The sequence below is a fragment of the Corvus moneduloides genome, chromosome 9 (assembly GCF_009650955.1).
Source record: "Corvus moneduloides isolate bCorMon1 chromosome 9, bCorMon1.pri, whole genome shotgun sequence".
Classification (NCBI taxonomy): domain Eukaryota; kingdom Metazoa; phylum Chordata; class Aves; order Passeriformes; family Corvidae; genus Corvus; species Corvus moneduloides.
Window position 1 is genome coordinate 3,726,853 of NC_045484.1, and position 18,096 is coordinate 3,744,948.

At 42.7% G+C, this 18,096-nt stretch overlaps 1 protein-coding gene across 7 annotated transcripts in view; it reads right to left on the reverse strand.

The window, feature by feature from the left end:
* Positions 1–877: 877 nt before the first annotated feature.
* Positions 878–18,096, reverse strand: part of PLA2G4A (phospholipase A2 group IVA) — a 70,235-nt gene continuing 53,016 nt past the window's right edge. For all 7 annotated transcript variants that reach the window (XM_032118023.1, XM_032118021.1, XM_032118022.1 and 4 more), the window contains 9 exons: positions 17,898–18,012; positions 15,431–15,568; positions 14,996–15,088; positions 13,571–13,642; positions 11,616–11,867; positions 6,506–6,690; positions 3,467–3,662; positions 3,109–3,266; positions 878–2,304 (listed from right to left, as the gene is read on the reverse strand). In XM_032118023.1, coding sequence (XP_031973914.1) covers positions 2,173–2,304; positions 3,109–3,266; positions 3,467–3,662; positions 6,506–6,690; positions 11,616–11,867; positions 13,571–13,642; positions 14,996–15,088; positions 15,431–15,568; positions 17,898–18,012 — 1,341 coding nt within the window. In that variant the 3' untranslated portion in view covers positions 878–2,172. The remainder of the gene's footprint in view (positions 2,305–3,108; positions 3,267–3,466; positions 3,663–6,505; positions 6,691–11,615; positions 11,868–13,570; positions 13,643–14,995; positions 15,089–15,430; positions 15,569–17,897; positions 18,013–18,096) is intronic.

The window sequence follows — 18,096 nt, forward strand, 5'->3', positions numbered from 1 at the left end:
GCAGGTGACCGATCACACTGAGTGCTCAGGTTTCATCCCACAGACAAAAATGCCCAGGGGGATGGGTAAGGGCATTGGCTGCAGCCCCATTCCCTGACAAAGGGATTTTCTTCTCACCAACACAAACACACCGAGGGTGTGTGTGCTCCAGAGCTCCAGTGCTTCCCGGGTCCCTGGGATTTAGTCTGAGCATTCACTTCTGCTGGTAAAGGAAAAGGTGGGCAGAGATTTCCAGAGCCCATCCCGGCACTGGAGCCTGTCCCAAGGTCCCAGGGAAGAGAAGCTCAGGGCCAGGCGTGGTGCTGGGTATCCCAGAGCCCACCAGAGCTGTTCTCCAGAGGCCACCAGAGCTGGTTTCCAGGAATTGAGCTCACCCCTAAAGCCTCACCACCAGACCTGCAGGGTGGCACTTCCATGTCCTTCAGGCATGAAGGATCTCCCATGTGCTGCCCCTACAGTAATGTTTGAAGTCCGAAACAATTCATTCTCTAAATCCACCTTTTTCTGCCTCCTAGGGATCACACGCTCGGTTGGAAAAAAGTACTGTGCACACAAAGCAGAATAACCAGGATTAAAGGGAGGGGAAAATGAGAAACAAAGGATTACATTTCAAGGTATGGGAAAACTCTCTGTGGCTGGTGTCACACTGTGTCAGAAGAGCGTTCTCCCTGCATTATTATTCTCCTTCCACATTACTTTTAGTAATGTCTAAGGAACTTCCCTGCTTTATAAGGAATCCAAGATTAAAGGCAGCAAAGACCCATCCTGTGCACTGTCAGTCTTGTGAGCTGCCTCACACCATCCAGCTGCGCCACATCCCTTCACAAAAAACCTGAAAATGGCCCATAAATTATCAAAATAAAACTGTCTGAAAACAGCAGCTGCCAAATATAGTTTTATTTTTTATCATCTGGTAACACTGATAATATAAACTGTATAAAGCATGATAAAACTCTTCCATGAAACAGAGTAGGTACATATTATAAAATAAAAAATACAAATATTACATTACTGGAAGGAAATACAACATTTAAAAGAAAATATTACAATAATATAATGGTACCAGTTCCTTTCTGTATTCCAGAATTAATGGAAAATGTTTAAATTATCCAGCACTAAGATAAGTTACTTTTATTTTCTCTCTTGATTTTAAACATGCACTAACTCAAACAGAAATAAAACCTATTGATCAATAAAGGAAATGTTATTTAACCAGAGAACTTTGCATGTAGACTTGGACCAACCTGGGCTAGTGGGAGGGAATGAGATCAACTTTAAGGTCCCTTCCACCCCCAAGCATTCCATCATTCTTTGGTGCAGTGGCTGTTAAAAGAAATGCATTGTAATTATTTCCCTTCCCAGGGATTTACTGATTTTAGCAATTAAAGTTTTCAGAGGTGCAGCTGCATTTTCTGTGTGTTTGCAGAGTTACAGCAATACTGGTTGAGATGGCAGTAAAATAATCTCTGTCTATGCACAGTCTTTCATTATTCGAAGTACTAAGAATATATTTTTAAAATAGCCCTTAAGGCTTCACATTCTCACCTGGGCACGTTTTACCAATCCCCAGTAAACGTTGCCACTGTTCCTTTGCAGAAATGTGTTGTTTTAATCATGCTCAAATGCAAAATCACTGTCAATTTATGAAGAAACATTCTGATCAGAAGTACACAAACTGACAAATAATTTAATACATGGTTGCCAGTAGGTCAAGATTTCAAGCAATGTAACTTTGAGGATTAAATAAGAAAAAGAAGATATCAGAGGTTTAGTTTTTTGCTGAGTGGTACAGGCGTTCTCAAACAGCAGTAAAGTGGATTTCAATTTCTTTTTTCTAATTCCATCATACCCTTCAAGCCATGCCCAATTTACATCAATTAAAAATCAATTACCCCCCAAAGGAAACCAGTGTTTACAATTTTATAAGAAAACAAAAAGACACTGAACCCAATGATCTCCAACTAATTCCAGAGTTTTAAAAATGAGGACCTCAGCCTACTGAAATGTTTTTAGTTTTTAAAAAAGCAGTACAAAATGCTATTGGAACGTGAACGCTCACAAGAAGACGTGTTCCGGAGTGTTGCACAGCCCTGTGAGGAGCAGGGATGCTCCACTGAGGTCCTTTTGACTCCAGTTCCAAAGGCAGGAGCAGTTTCTGGGAGGGCACAGCCTCTACGTGTGGTTGTTGTTGAGGTTGCTCTTGTTGAAGAACCTCCTGGCCTCCACACTGCTGAGGGACACGGAGCAGCGTGAGGGGTTCTGCTTCCTGTACTCGATGCTCTCCATCATCGCCTCCCTGATCACCTGCAGGGAACAACACAGCCAGCAGGAAAACTCACATCTGAACCACTTTGAAACAGACACAAACAGCCCCTTCTGTTGTTAAAAGCTGCTGTTCCCACTTTTAGCCCTGCTCCATCACTGAACAAAGGGATCAATGAGTTTTATTACAAATAGTATTTCTTGAGTGTTTAAAACACTGATTTTAATGTGGTTAGTAAAAATATGAGGGAGGCCACCAACACCAAAGAAGTCACACAAAAATATACAGTATTTAAACAGCCTCAGTGAAACTGAGAAGGGTAAATCCAAACATTGAGAAAATCCGTATTTCAAGGATGTAGAAAGTAATTACTATATTGAGAAAGATTAAATCTTCACTTTTATTTCCTTTGTGCTGATGTAACAAGTTTTCTTCATTATATTGATTAAAACCCCCATATCTTTATCTGGGATGATCATTACACTTGTCAGATGTTGGGATCATGATGTCATGCTATGCCAACTATCAATTACAAATAATTATTACTGAGTTAGCTGATAAAGAAATTTCCTTCAGAGAAAATTTCCAGTGTCCTTTTTGTCCAATTACACAAAAAAAACCGAGTATAAAATCCTGCACATCATGTTTATATCCGCCACAGCCCCCTTTGCTCAGTTACCCTGAATGGCTTGTGATGGTAAAATGGCAAAACCAAGGCAAGAACCGAATGAGAAAATCAAACACTGAGGCAAAGCCCTGCACCTTCTGTAGGGCAGATTTAGGGCTTTACTCACATCACCCACTTCCCCCTTTAACAGTCCAGCCCCTTCAACCCCCATACTTACATCCATGTTTTTGAGGGTGTTGAACTCCATGAGGTCATGGAGCCTCTTGAAAGCCTCGTTGGGATACTGGAAGTTGAAGGTGGAGAAAGGTGTATCTGGATCATCAAAAATATCAAAGTCTGCAAAATCCTTCTCTTCCTGTGTTTCTCTGGGAACGCCTGCACAGGACAAATACAAAAATTCCATCTAAACATTAGGCCTGAGGATTTATTACCTTATTTTTAACGGCTCCTTCGAATTCCCTAAGGATGGCAGATAGAGTTCAAGAGTTGTTTCAGAGACAAAACATTCTTAGTGCATAACCACAAAGTGATTCCAAAGGAACAGGTGGATTCAGCATCAGGAATTGTGAGCTCACCTGGAGCTTTGTACTTCCTGAAGTCGATGTTGGCCAGCACAAAGTGGATGATGGTTGGACAGTCCTTCTCTGAGGAGGTGTCCTTTGGTTTGAACACATAGCACTCCTTCATGCCCTCCCGGTCAAACACGTTGGGGTCTATCTTGGGGAAAGGAAGCTTGTTCATTTTGGCCCATTTTTCAGCCAGCAGGATTTCCTGGAAAGAGGAGAAAGACTCAGGTGCATAAAAGCCTCCACTGCAAAGTGAGGTTTGCAGAGACAGGGATCATGTGGGGTGGTTAAAGCAACCCATAAATTTTTAAATCTCCAACACAGGAAGGACATGGAAGGAGTCCAGAGGAGGCACCAAGATGATCAGAGGGATGGAGCAGCTCTGCTGTGAGGAAAGACTAGGAGAGTTGGGATTGTTCAGCCTGGAGAAGAGAAGCTTTGGGGTGATCTAATTGTGGCCTTGCAGTGCCTGAAGGAGCTGACAGGGAAAGATGGAGAGAGACAATTTACAAGGGATGGAGTGACACTGCCAGTTCCCACTGCCAGAGGGCAGGGTTAGATGGGCTGTTGGGAAGAAATCCTTCTCTGTGAGGGTGGGGAGGCCCTGGCACAGGGTGCCCAGAGAAGCTGTGGCTGCCCCTGGATCCCTGGAAGTGTCCAAGGCCAGGATGGATGGGACTTGGAGCAACCTTGGCTAGTGGAAGGTGTCTCTGCCCATGGCAGGGGTGGGATGAGGTTAATGTCCCTTCCAGCCCAAACCACCCTGTGGTTCCCAGGACTAATCAAGCCCATCTCAGCACGGATGACCCAGCAGGACAAACTGAGCACCTCACTCACCCTGCCCATGCTCCACCACCTGCCATGAGTCACAGGAAGGAATCTGATCTGCCCCAGAAACCTGGGGGTGAATTTACAGAGCTGACAGTGAGGGAAAAGCCATCCATAATTTTACTTTGCAAAGGAGTACCAGTGCTGTGGAAACCATGAGAGTTCCTAAACACCGGGCCATGCATTGTTGTACTCAGAGTCGATCCCTGCACACAGCAGCCTCTCAAAGCACACCGAGTGAAGAAATCTGGAAAACAGGCTTCTTTTCCCTCATGACAACTCAGTAAACAAGATAATTTGTAAATAATGACTCAAAAGCATGTAATGAGGGTGTGTGAGAGGGAGGAGAGGGAAGGTCAACATCTTTAATCTTGGTTTTCAATGAAATAGGACCCTTCCTTGGGCGGCTGTTTTGGATACGCAAGAGATTAAGAGATAGTGGGTGTAAAGTGATAAACCAAGGCTCGAGTCATTGAGTTCAGATGGCTGATTTCCCCACGGGAGTAAAGTATTAGAGTGCTACCATAGATACAAGCCCACTCCTGAAGTGCCATTTGCTCTTTGTAATGCACCAATGGGACAGAACTGGTTCCTGTTCCTGTCTTCTACCTCAGGAACACACCAATGTCTGCCTCAGCACACACCTATTTGTGCCTCAGAAACAATGGACCATTCCCTTCAACAGAGCCTTCTGGAAAACCTGAGGCACCATCTAATTTTCCCACCATTTTTTATTGTGTCAAGGGATTTTTTGCCTTTTGAAAATGACAGTATAGAGGAAAACCTTCAGCATGCCACTTGAGTGGTAATTAACCTCTCCATGTTCCCTGAAACAACCCAGAAAATTGCAGCTGACAAAGACACAATGCTAAGAGTAGCAGGGGTGACCATACACAGCCTTTCGCACGGACGCCACATGTGGAATGTTAAGAAAGGGAGGAAAAGGATGTTTCAGAGGCAACGGCAGTGCTTTGTCAGCAAATTTAGCTGCTGGGGCAAACATTCACGACAAAAAAAGGAGCTATATTCTTATGCAAATACAATATTAAAAGGAAGAAACAGACTCTGGGATTCAGCAATTTAAGGAAAAACAAAAGATCTCAAGCACTAGGAAGTCTCCTCAGTGCTCTATTCTCCCCAGTAGCCCCAAAAGACCTACAGGTTACAGGAATGTCTCCTTTATATTCTCCTGAAATTTGTCTTTGCAGTTGGCAGCACTGGTCTCAAGCTCATTTTGCTACTGCTGTTATATTCTAATGTTGTTTGGGGGTTTTGTCACTCCATAGCAGCTGAAGGAGAAGTATTCTCTGTTCTAACTGAAACTTGTCTGTAAAGCAACAAGGAATGCCAGCTGTTTCTCAAACAGGAATGCTTTCTGAATTCTTTTAAAAATTATTTTAAAAATTCATTTGGGTTTGAAATAAATAATGCCTCTTTCTTGAGGATGGTAGAATCATTAATGTTGGAAAAAACCTCCAAAATCACACAGATTGACCAAATCCCACCATGCCCACTAAACCACAGCACAAAGAACCTCACAATAGTCTCTGAAGCACTACTTTTTGGTAGCAGTTACCAAAATGATCCGTGTAAAGGCTTTGGGATCAGCTGGAGCTGTATGGATGTGCAGGATGTACAGACTGACAGCTGTGCTTTCCACACCTGCTGCGGAAAACACTTAATCCCTGTTTTCCTGTTGCTGTTTTGCTCTGGCCTGGATGGATTTGAGTCCCATTTAAACCAGTGCTGGGATTATCCTGGTGAGATGTAAATGAAAAGTTAGCCCTGCTTCCAAAAGGTTATTTATTTAGCAATCCTGAGATGATGCATTTCTGCAAGATGATGACATGAAACCATCCATTTACATCACAGCACACAAAGAAGAGCAGCTGGGCAGAGGGAGAGTACGGCAGGGAAAATGACTTAATTGTTTAATTCTGACAGAAAATAAAACTCTGCAATCAGTGCCAAAGCAGAACTTCCATAAAAACAACTGACCTCCTACTTCAAAGGAATTTCATTATCCCTCTCTGTGCCAGTTGCCTCATGGAAGGCATGTAAACAGGAACTGAGGCACAGGGGAATATTCTGCCTTGACGTCGAAAGAAATATTCCAAAGCTGTAGATACAACAGCACCAAGGCCTTCTAGGACCATGTGGAATAGAACTGAGTCACCTTAAACTCCTGAACCCAGGAAGAGAAGGGCCTGTGTCACTTACTTTGAAAGGAGGGCTGGAATCACTTGGCCTGGCTGAGAAATCAAAGGAGATGATGAGATCCACACCTCTCTGGGGCCTTAGGATGAGCGGGTAGGGCAGGTTAAAGGTCAGCCCACTGTCCACGATATGGATCTTCTTGCTCTTCACATCCAGGGGCTCATAGATCCTCTCAAACTCATCAGGATCTGCAAGGAACATGGGAAAACTGAGCCAAGCAGGGACAGCTGAGTTAAGAACTGAGGTTCTGAAGGGCTTTTCAGTGTCTCCCTAGGTTCTGGAGAGAGCATGCAATTTGAACTGCATAGTGTATCCCAGTTAAACACACCATGAACTCAAGTGTAACTAAAACTCTTAAAAACTGGAGAATGAGGTGAAAAGCCAGATCTGGAAGAGCCCTCAGGAGGCCAAGTGCACAAGGCAGACCCAGAGGTCTTCAGGCAAAACCAAAGGGGACAAAAGCCCAGGTTTGATCCCAGCCCTCCCACTTTCACTCCATCATCCCAAACAATCCATGCACAAAGGAAAAAGTTTATGGGATGTTAAGAGACAGCTGGGGGTGTCAGAGGATGGTCCCAGACTGCTCAGTGGTGCCAGAGACAGGATGAGGAGCAATGGCCATAAACTAAAACACAACAAGTTCCACCTCAACACGAGGAAGAACTTGTGTTCCTTGGAGGGTGCAGAGCCCTGGAACAGCTGCCCAGGGAGGGCCTGGAGCCTCCCTCTCTGGAGCCATCCCAAACCCCCTGGATGTGTCACCTGCTCTGGGCAGAGGGCTGAACTTGGTGATCCCCAGAGATCTTCCAATATTCTGTAATCCCTTCAGTGTCCTACAACCCCTGCCCAAACCTATTCCCCCAGGTTCCCTCCCAACCCCACTCTCCCAGTCCTTCCCAGCTCTCCCAAACTTGCCCAAAAAGCCTTGATGTGGATCTGCCCTCCTGTGACACTTGTCTGTGTCTACTTCTGCTCATTAATTTGGGACCATCAGGTCTTGTTTTCCAATCTGCACCAGACCTGACGACCTCACACTCACCACTCCACTAGGAACAAAGAGAAATAGTGACCCATATCCATAATTTAGGCACTGGACAGAATTCCCTGTCAGCCACTCACTGCTGGTGCTGTCCCAGTGTGGTCCCACCAGTTTTCTCTCTAAGCCCAACCTGATGATGTTTCTCTCTAACCCCAACATTCCCTCAGGTGCAGCTCAGGAAAAACCAATCCATTTCTCCTGGGTGTCTTCACACTTATCCAGGTCTCTGGACACTACTAAACTATCCTTGCTGTACTTAAAACTTTTCCCCTGACAATCTTTTCTTGTTCTAGACCTTACAAATATTTCCAGTGCGTGGTTTTGCTTTTTAACAATAATCTAATGCTCATATCTGTAGAGGGCAGTGTAATGTAAGGAATGCTGGATAGAGAAATAATTATTCCTGCTATCATTGAATTTCCTGGCATCTACTTATTGACAATGGTAGTAATCTGAAAAAAAAAGAGTATTTTTGAAGCAAAGAAAATCCATCAAAAATAATTCTAACTCTTGTCCCTGTCATTTCAGAAGCAGCACGTTGTGAGCACCAAACAAAATCTTAAAACAGATGATTTCACTTTTTATTTCTGTTGTTATTTATTAGAGGACCCTTTTCTAAGTAATGAGGCACTATTTTCCCACTATTTGCTTTGATTTCTAAAGGAGAGAACACTTTTAAATCATTGCCTATTGCTAAAGGGCTAAGTGTGTTTATAAACCTATTTTAGAACCAGATATATTTCATAATCATGAATTAGCATAAATCAGTGAAAATATATTGGTATTTATGAAATTCATCACAATTTAAAAAAACTGGTAAAAAACCCACACTGACTACAGTTCCCTTTAGCACAAGTAGACCAATTTGGTTTTCCCCTTCTTGTTTAAAGATAACATGTCAAATATAATGTAACCCTTGTTCTCACTAGAACCTCTAAAGAATTGCAAAAATATTTTTGTTCAAGTTTCATCTTTTCTTATGTTACAAAAATAGAATTTGAAAGATCCTTTAACCAAGGACAGCATCAGCTATAACAGTGTTTGTGATGGGAGTGTATTTCTGCCACACAAACTCCCTCCCAACACTGAGGAACGAGACTGATCCTATTGCTTACAGCCCTCGTGACTCTAAAACCAAATTCATCAAAATAATCTTATTATATTTTAAAGCAGAAAACATCTTAGTGTGGTCAATAAATTTATAACAACCATATAAATGGGTTCACATGAATTTTCAGCCTTTTTGGAAAGATGCATCCCTATTACCAGCACCTTCCAGTCCATCAAACAGCAAATTGGGACAAAATGTGAGGATGTGGCACTTGAGGACAGGGTTTAGTGGTGGTGCTGGGTTGATGGTTAGACTTGATGATCTTAAAGGTCTTTTCCAGCCTTAACAACTCTGTGGGTCTGTGTTTACCAGGCCAGCTCCATGTTCAGCCAGCCCAGCCCTCTCAGCTTCCCAGCAATGGGATACACAGACTGGTATTTGTTTGGAAATCACAAAGAGGGCATGTCCTAGAGACCAAATCTGCCACAGATGGCAGCTCCAGTGGAAGGAGGGGAGATGAGAAGGGCATTTGCTACTGACGTCCATCTACTGCAACAGTTTCCATAAATACTGAAGTAAGGAAGCAGAGATTAGGGGTTATTTTCCCCCATTGTTATGCAGTTGGCATTTTCTCAAGTCATTCTGGTGTGTTGTAACATCAGAAAAGAAACAGAACAACTCTGAGTTCACAATGAAATCATTCCTGATGAAATAAGAAAATGCTCAGCATTATTTCCACAAATAGAGTCTGTGGAAAAGCAAAGCCAAGGGTTTTATTTCCAGACCAAGCAGCTGGGATCTCTGCTGCAGGCACTGCAGACCCTAAATTCAATCCTCAGTAATGACTGTAAGACTGCCTTAGGTCAGCCACAGTTCATCCTCTGCAGAGGGCTTGGGACAACTGGAGATGGAAGTATTATTGATATCCTTTTTTATTCACTTATTTCTCCTTTGGAGTGTCTGGCAATAAAGGAGAGTAAGTCTTAAAGCAATACAGACTTCTCTGTGCACTCAAGCTGACAGGTAAACTGCCAGTGCTAGGAATAAATATGCACAGCTTAAATGCATCCAGTGCCATGATAATCTAAGGATTTAAATTTTACACCAAAGTCTCCCTTCTGTCTGCACCTCTGGGCTCCTCCATATATTAGGAAAATTCACAGCATTAAAATGTGTTTACACTCATCACACTACTGAATGATCACATTTTATATTAACTGCTGACATTTCAAGGGGTTTTTAACTATTCTTGACTATAATATTGCAACCACTTGCAGCTGTCAGATCTGAGTTGTTACTGCAAGTTTATGAGTGTGGGCTTCAGGTAACAGCAAAAAACTGCAGTCATGCCAAACTTTTCCCATTTTAACCCAAAGAAGTTTCAGGCACTCCAAAGTAATTGTGTCAGAGGTGTAGAGTTCCGTCAAACCAGCATTTTATTTCCACTGAAATCAAATCCCAGGAAGCTGATAGTTGATTCTGAAGACTATCCACGTGCCTTAATTATGCAAAATTCTCATCAACTGTCATTTTTTCCAACCATAAATTTCCTACCCACTTTCCTGCCTCTTTTCCAAGTACTATAAATATTAAGACTACCCAGTTGTAAACACCTCTGAGATGACAGAAATATTTAGAAAGCGGAGTCCAGATGGAAATTACTCTTCAAGCCCTGCATGGGATTTGTTGCATTCACAAATACACATTAGAGCACGGCTGCTTCTTAAGCTTTTAAATGACTGTTGCTTAATGAGCAGTTGGGACAATCTCCTTCCTCTGAATAGGAAATGAGGGCTGAGGGGAATGTTGCTGTCACCAAGGGATGGTTGGTAGGGCTGTGCTGGGAGGAAGAGCATGGAAGAACACCCCGTTCAGAGAGGTGGAGTTGTTCTTGTCTTGATGGATCATAGAATCATGGAATGGGTTGGGTTGGAAGATCACCCAGTGCCACCCCCTGCCATGGGCAGGGACACCTTCCACTAGCCCAAGTTGCTCTAAGCCCTGTCCAGCCTGGCTTTGGACACTTCCAGTGCCAGAAGAACACCAAGAAATTAATTGCCTTTCACTGGGCAGATTGCAGTGAACACTGTCCATGGCAAAGGCTTCAAAACCCTAATCAAACACAATTATTCTTCACAGCTCCTGTCCCACACACCACATCCCTCATGGAGTGGGGGAAGACTTTGAACTTCTTTTGCAAATTCGTATTTTTTTGAAATTCTTATCATCCTGGAATGGGAGTGGTTTGTCAGGTGCATCCACATGGGAAGAACACGGTGTCAGCAAAGTAAGAATCTATGAGCTGTGTCAGGGGAGGGTCAGGCTGGAGATCAGGGAAAGGTTCTTCTCCCAGAGGGTGCTGGGGCACTGCCCAGGCTCCCCAGGGAATGGGCACGGCCCCGAGGCTGCCAGAGCTCCAGGAGCGTTTGGACACCGCTCCCAGGGATGCACAGGGTGGGGTTGTTGGGGTGTCTGTGCAGGGCCAGGGGTTGGACTGGATGATCCCTGTGGGTTTCTTCCAACATTCATGGATTCTGTGATCCTACAAGTGAAGAAGTGAATTGCCTCCAGGGGTTTTTCAAAAGACAAAGACAGCAGATGAGCTACAAAGGTTTTGCAACAGGGAAGCCCTGCAGGAGAACAAGGAATGCTTTCATTTCCACCTTAGCATCAGTAAGAGCCAAGGAACAACCTGGACACCCTTTAGAGAAGGCCAAGAGAGTGAGAAAGTGGATGTAACAAAGGGTACCACACACAAAAGAAGTTTGATCCCCTCTGCCAAACCAAGGACCACTGTCCATCCAGTGGCTGTGCCACAGCCTGTACCAGGGGACAGGGCAGGGAGCAGACAGAAGTCACCGTGTGGTGCCCTTTGATCCTCCCAGATCCCTCACAAGCTCTGTTGCTGGACACTCCCCAGCGGTGCTGCTGTGACCCTCCTGGTGTGATGTTACCACGCTGGGAAGTCGCTGCCTCTGGCTTCATTAATAAACACACATCACGCCAGCGTTCTGGGAACTGACCTGCCACTGCTGCCGGCTCCTCCTCCTCCAGGGACTCCTGGGTGAGCAGCTCTGCCAGCGGGGACAGGGGGTAGCAGCTGTTGAGGTTCAGCCCCAGCATGAAGTTGTGCACCTTGCCAGCGCGGCCCTCGCGCGTGTTGAACAGGGCGCTGTCCCCCACCAGGGCCATCAGCATGCGCTGCACCCAGCTCTCCTGGCTGCTCTCCTGCAGCCTCTCCTGGCTCTCCTGCTTTGCCTCAGCGCTCTCAGTGCCTGCACACAAAAATGAAAGCACCCAGCAGTGATATTGAAACATAGCAAGTGTAATGCCAGAATTTCAGGGGCTACAAAATAAAGGACCTACGAAAATAAAACACTTCTTTCAACAAGCCAGGGGCGGGATGATGGAGCTTTGCTGCCATCATTTCAGAGGAGCGCAGAGAATCCATCAGCCAGTGAAACCTTCAATCTGCACCACAATAGTGTGGATATTAGGAAAACAGACTGGGAATGTCTTAGATGACCTGAGGAAGACTTAATTAGTCTGAGGGCTTTCTCTGTAAGTTCTGCTGGGCTCAGGGACAGACCTGAGCTGGTAAGAACCATACTTGATGTAGACATGAATTCATTTGGATGTGCATTGACAGCCTTCTCTATCTTTCCTGCCTCTTAGAAACCCAGCTTTCCTCAGGAAAGCAGTTAGTTTGCATAAAGGATAATGCTATAGCATGGGAATGCTAAAATACCTGAAAAGATCTTTACAGTAAACTGTAATCTACAATTAATATCTGGCTTTAATTAACTAAAGAGTACAATCAAAGATCCAGACTTAGATGTCTGCAGTTGGAGCTCGCAGTAAAAATGACCTGAACAGGTACCACCCTGCATTCATTCACCTGTCAAAACTTGACTTTTTTTGGGGTGTTTTGGATAAGAAAATAGTTCAGGCTCAAGCTTGATACTTTAAATCCAGCTTTAAAACTTGCCTCTTTAACCCAGGCTTTAAAGGAACTGAGTTTTATATAAGTAGCAAGAAAACAAGCATCAAAGAAGTCCAACACCTGTCCAATAGCACTCTATGGAAGCAAGAGGGATTTCCAAGTGTTTACAATCCCAGATTTGTTGGTTGTTCACTATGGCTACAAACTAGGAGAGAAATGTGTTTGGTGCTGGCTGTAGTGTTTAAACAGGAAATCCACACATAAACACAAAACGTGGTACCACCTACGATAAGGGGAGTTGAAGAAGCAATCACTGAGCTGAGTTAGTGACATAACTCCCTGTCTCACCATAGAGGATTTTCTTTTCTTCTGTAGATCCTGAAATGACAAACAGCTGCATCCCCATCTTTGCTCCACTTGTTAAAAATAAAACCAGGTTTTTGCAGGTGAAAATCACTCTTGTCCCCAAAATATCATGAAGTACAGAAAGCTGACCAACACCCCAGAAATATCCAGGTGCTTTAGGTACTTAGAGATAATTGTCAGTAGGATCTTTCCTTCCCACTGCCCAAGATTCCCTTTGTGGTTGTGCCTCTTCAGGGAACCTGGATTTGGGCATTGTTATAAACACAGTGCCAAACACAAAGAACTTCCTGTATCAGATGTCATTTGTAAAGGTGCTAGAAGACACCTGTGAATGCCTGAAACACATTAAACCATTATCAGGAAAGTATTTTATCAGGAAACCCTTGAAAACAATGGGTAGTGTTGGTTTGGGGGACTGGCAGCAATTCCAAGGTGCTTCTGAGCTCAGCAGCTTGCTGGAAACAGACTTCTGGAGAGCTCTGGCCCAGCAAACTACATTTTTGGGTGTATGTGGAATTCCAGATGTGTGAGAGCTGATGATCAGCTTGAGCAGGAGACATGAAGTCAAGCCCAGAACCTCCTGGGGGTCTCTTGTTCTCTGTTTTGCTGAGCCACACAAAAGCTGATGGAAAAAGGAAATTATGAAATGAAATCTGAGCATTTCCTTACCTTTTGGATGCTGTGATTCATCTTCACTGTCTGAGCTGTCATTGCTTACAAGGTGCTTTAGCCTAATATTTTCTGTGAAAGAAATAGAAACTCCTTTAAACTGATGGGGTTTAACTGGCAGAACACTTAAGAATTTCAAAACAATCTGAGTCATAAAGTTCTCACAGTCTTTATAATAGAAAATACAGCTGAAGAGAGTGGCTCTGCTGTGGACATTAGAATGTGAGCAGCAGGTATTGGCTTTAGCCCGAAATTTTTGGGCTGGAAAAGAAAATGTAACCCTGAAGCAGTACCTCCCACTCCTCCCTGCACCACATGCCTGACACACTTTATTCACCTTCATTAAAACTTAGATGTTTTGCTTCTGTCCTCTCAACAACTCCTACAGAAATGTTACTGTGGTGCCAAGGTGCCACTGGGACAACTCCAGCTCTGCTCCAGACTGTGGTTCAAGCCACATGAATATTTTCACATCTGTACCCGCTTCAAAGAATAGTTTTTAAATGATATGTGAAATGAGTCACAGATGACAGATAACATTCTGCCTCTCACTATGTTTCAAAAGCAGACTTTTCCATGATCACATTTATTGACAGGGATCCTCCATGAGGAGGCGTTAACACTCCTGAGGGGCCTCAGAAATAGGAACCTGAAGGTCTCATTTTCATCCATAAGTAAGAGATTATCAAACAGCTGAATTCCATCCATTAGGAGGCAGAGGCAGACAGAGGTTATTATTTAAAAACTATCTCAATCTACATTTTCTCTTCTTGCTCTTCAGAAAGATCTGGCTGTCTAGGACAATTTATTTATTGGTCAGATCTTCCCCTGTGATGCTGCCTTCTGAATAGGAAACAAAAGTGTAAAAAACCTTTCATCATTAACTACATTCTCAGATAAACTCGATAAGTCCATCCAAACCAAGCCACAACTCTTTACAGTCATCTTGCCACTTGTGTGCCAAGAGTGAAACCAAAACCATTCAATTTCCAAAGGATCAGATACCAACAGGCTGTGATTAGAATGGAGCAATCTAACAACCCAGAGATGAGAGTTTAGGTGCATTTGCTAATCCCTTCAATAACACAGCCCAGTGTCAAGAGATGACACAAGTAACTATCAAATGTTTGTCAGCTTCTGCTCTCCAACAATCAGCATAACAACATAGAGAGAGGATTCTATTACCTTCCAGAAAAGAGCTGGATGTATGCATGTGACTGTCAGCAGCTCTGACTGATCAGAAGCAAAAGTGCAAGAAAGAACATTCCCAATGCTCTTTCTCCACCTCAGCAGCATCCAGCAGTGCCAGCAATTAAAGGTAATTAATTCCACATTCTTAAATGACCACCAGTGGTGCCACCCTTCCACAGAGGGAGAATCTTGCTAGTAATTGCTCTGCATAGAGGAATTATTTACTAAAATTACCTAATTCTTCTTCCATGGTGGGCCCTTTATTCTGAGAATTGGAGACACCAAGGACTCTGTTAAATAATATTGAAAATGCACTGCCCCAGACACCTGAAAGAGGAAAAATACACAATGAATGGTGCTTGGCAGAAGGAAAATAAACCCCACATATCTTAAAAAGCACTATTTAAGCAGTTGGTTGCTCTCTGAATACACCTCTGAGTTTGGAGTGGGCCAAGTCATAAGCTCAGATGTCCAAATCAGAACGAAAAACCATGGAAATAAGAAACAAATAAACAATGTGTATCCATATCTCTGAAATCTTTCAAATGAATGTCTTCCAGCAGACTGAGAGCTCCACTTCTTGTCTTACACTTTCTGTGACTGAATTTAGAAGTCCATGAACTACTGAAATTGCTTTTATTTTCAAGCCTCTTCCTGTCACATACTCACCCATCAGGAAATGCAAGGGATTTTCGTTATATTTCTTCACCACTGTGCCCATAAAAAACTTGCTTCCAAACAAATCAGGAGACATGAAAGTGCCATACTTGGCCATTCCAATCTCATATGGACTGAATTCCACCCAGTCTGCAAAGTCAGAAACAAAATTGTGCTCAGTCAGAAATCTCACCCTGAATAGAAACAGAGGAGGAAAACACAGAAATGAATGAAACCGTTCTCCAAGCAAAGACATTTTAGTGAAATGGGAAGCCAAATAACCATCAGGAATATCAAATCAAGGTCAGTGATATCTCAGCAGGGAAAGAATCCTCATTCTCTCTTATCAACATAAACTTTGGTAAAAAGAATGAGGTTGGAAAACCAGAGGTATAAAAGGAGAGATCACAAATGAGGAACACACAATGACATCTGCTTTTCATCCCCTGCTTCAACATGATTCCCTGCCACATGTGGGTCTAAGCTCCAAGCTGCTTTTCCTTCACTGCAATTCCACCAAAAATATGGAGAGCAGTGACAGAGGTGGCACAACAATCACTGAATATCCCAAGAGTTGTGAAATATTCTAGGAGAGCTATTTGGATTCCACCCAAACCTAAAGTTTCTGGAGAAATCCAATATCAAAAGGCAAAGCTGAGAGGCAGCTGATAATCAATTCAAACATTGCTAAAGATATCTTTTAAAAGTCCATTTTATTGAACAGAGAGCTCAAGAAAAATTCAGAATAAAATGTTCAAATGCATTTTCTGATCGGAGCAGAAAATTTCAGAAGTTATTTACATTCTACTGATGTAGGCCTTTGAAAATGGATCTTAGCTGACTTGGAAACACTTTGATACCAGTGGAGCTGCTTCCATCAGAGAATTCAGTTCAAAAAGGGAGCAAATAACAAGCAAAACATAACTTCTCTTTTTAGCATTTCATTCATTCATCTATTTCATCTTCCCTATCTTTAGCAGGGATTGATTTGACTCTAAACAAATCAGAAGTAATTCTGAAAAAGAAAGGCAAAAGAGAGCACTTTGAAAAATCCCCACATGTCATGGAATGCCATCCACCCTCAGGATATTCCTGCTGATCTGTGGAGCAGGTGAACTCTTGTCCTGAAAAGGAAAGATTTAATCACAACTGCTGGGAGTTTCATTTCACAGGGTAATGCTTATCTGAGCTAAGTCAAATACAACATCCTATTTTTCCAAATAAATCACCCACAAATCTTCACATTCACTGGAACAGAAGGAAATTCCTTTGAAGACCCAGTCCAGGAATTGCATATCTCCTTTTGGCTGTATAAACATGAATTGGCAGATATGTATTTAGAACCAGGGTGACAGCAAAGCTGAACTGAGAATTAGAATTAATTTGTGTTAGTCCACTTCCAGCTTGCATTTGCACTGAAGGAGATTTCTCAAATCACAAAGCCTGCTCAGGAAAACAAAATTTCTACCTTAAAATCAATGTAAATTAGGAAATGTAAATATTTCTGTTCAGGATCTAGCACCCTCTATAATGACAGAGATGTCAGCCTCAAAAGGCAAACCCAAGATCCACTGGCACAAGGAATACCTCTTTTTAGAGCAGAGTAAAGCCTTCAGGTGCTTCTGATCTTGCTTAGAGAAAGACATTATTAACTAAAGATCCTTTTGGTTTTAAAATAGTAACCCAAATAAAATTTACTGAAAAACAGAAGTTCATCTAAAATCCAAAATACTCCTATTTTCAAACAAAAAGTTATCAGTTTCCTAAGTAGCAAAGTTAAAGACACATTTTCCCATGAAATATTTAGCCTAATTCACAACCTCATTTTCATTTCCAACCAAAGCTTTGACAGCAACTTCTCCAAATAACTATTTCAGGAAATACAATGACATAAACCTGGAGAAACCACCTTGGCACTTCCCTTTTCAGTTCTGTATATAACTATATATAGATGCACACATCCTTATCTTTGTGTGGCATCTTCCACAACTGGACCCACTCTCAACTGAAGTTCCCAGAGAGGACTAAAACCGATGGAATAAATACAAGAAAAACGGATTTTTGTATTACCAACAGCACTTTACACTGGGCAAGAAGTAAAAAAGAGGCATTATATCTAATTTGTTTGTCTAATTTTAATCACAGAATCATTAAAGTTGGTAAAGACCTCTAAGATCATCAAGACTAATTGCTGATTTCACCCTTCTCTGAAAGAGAAGGTGACTGAGGACATTTTCCTTTCCCTGTTTGATACACTAATTTAAACATCTTTTCCCTCGTGGAGTCACCAGGTTCCTCTTTGGCTTGGCACTCCTATCTGAGTATGTGATCACCTATCCCTGAGTAACTTCTTATCACTCTGTCAGATTCCCAGAAGTCAGATGCAATTAGTCTCAGGTGCATTAAAAAAAAGGGGATTTTAGTCAGCCACACACCTCTCTCCTTGCCACAAGTGACTCAACACAGATTGGGAACACACCTGCAAACATCAGCTCTGAGACATCTGGTTTGACGTGCAGACAGGTGAACAGTGGCAGAGCACACTGGGCATTATTGATCTTCTCTTTCATGTTGCTCAGAGTGGTGTCCATCCTCTGCAAGGAAAGAAAGACATCCTGTAAAGGCTTGCCGATATATATATGATATATAAAAAATAAACATCACATGTTTTTATTTTG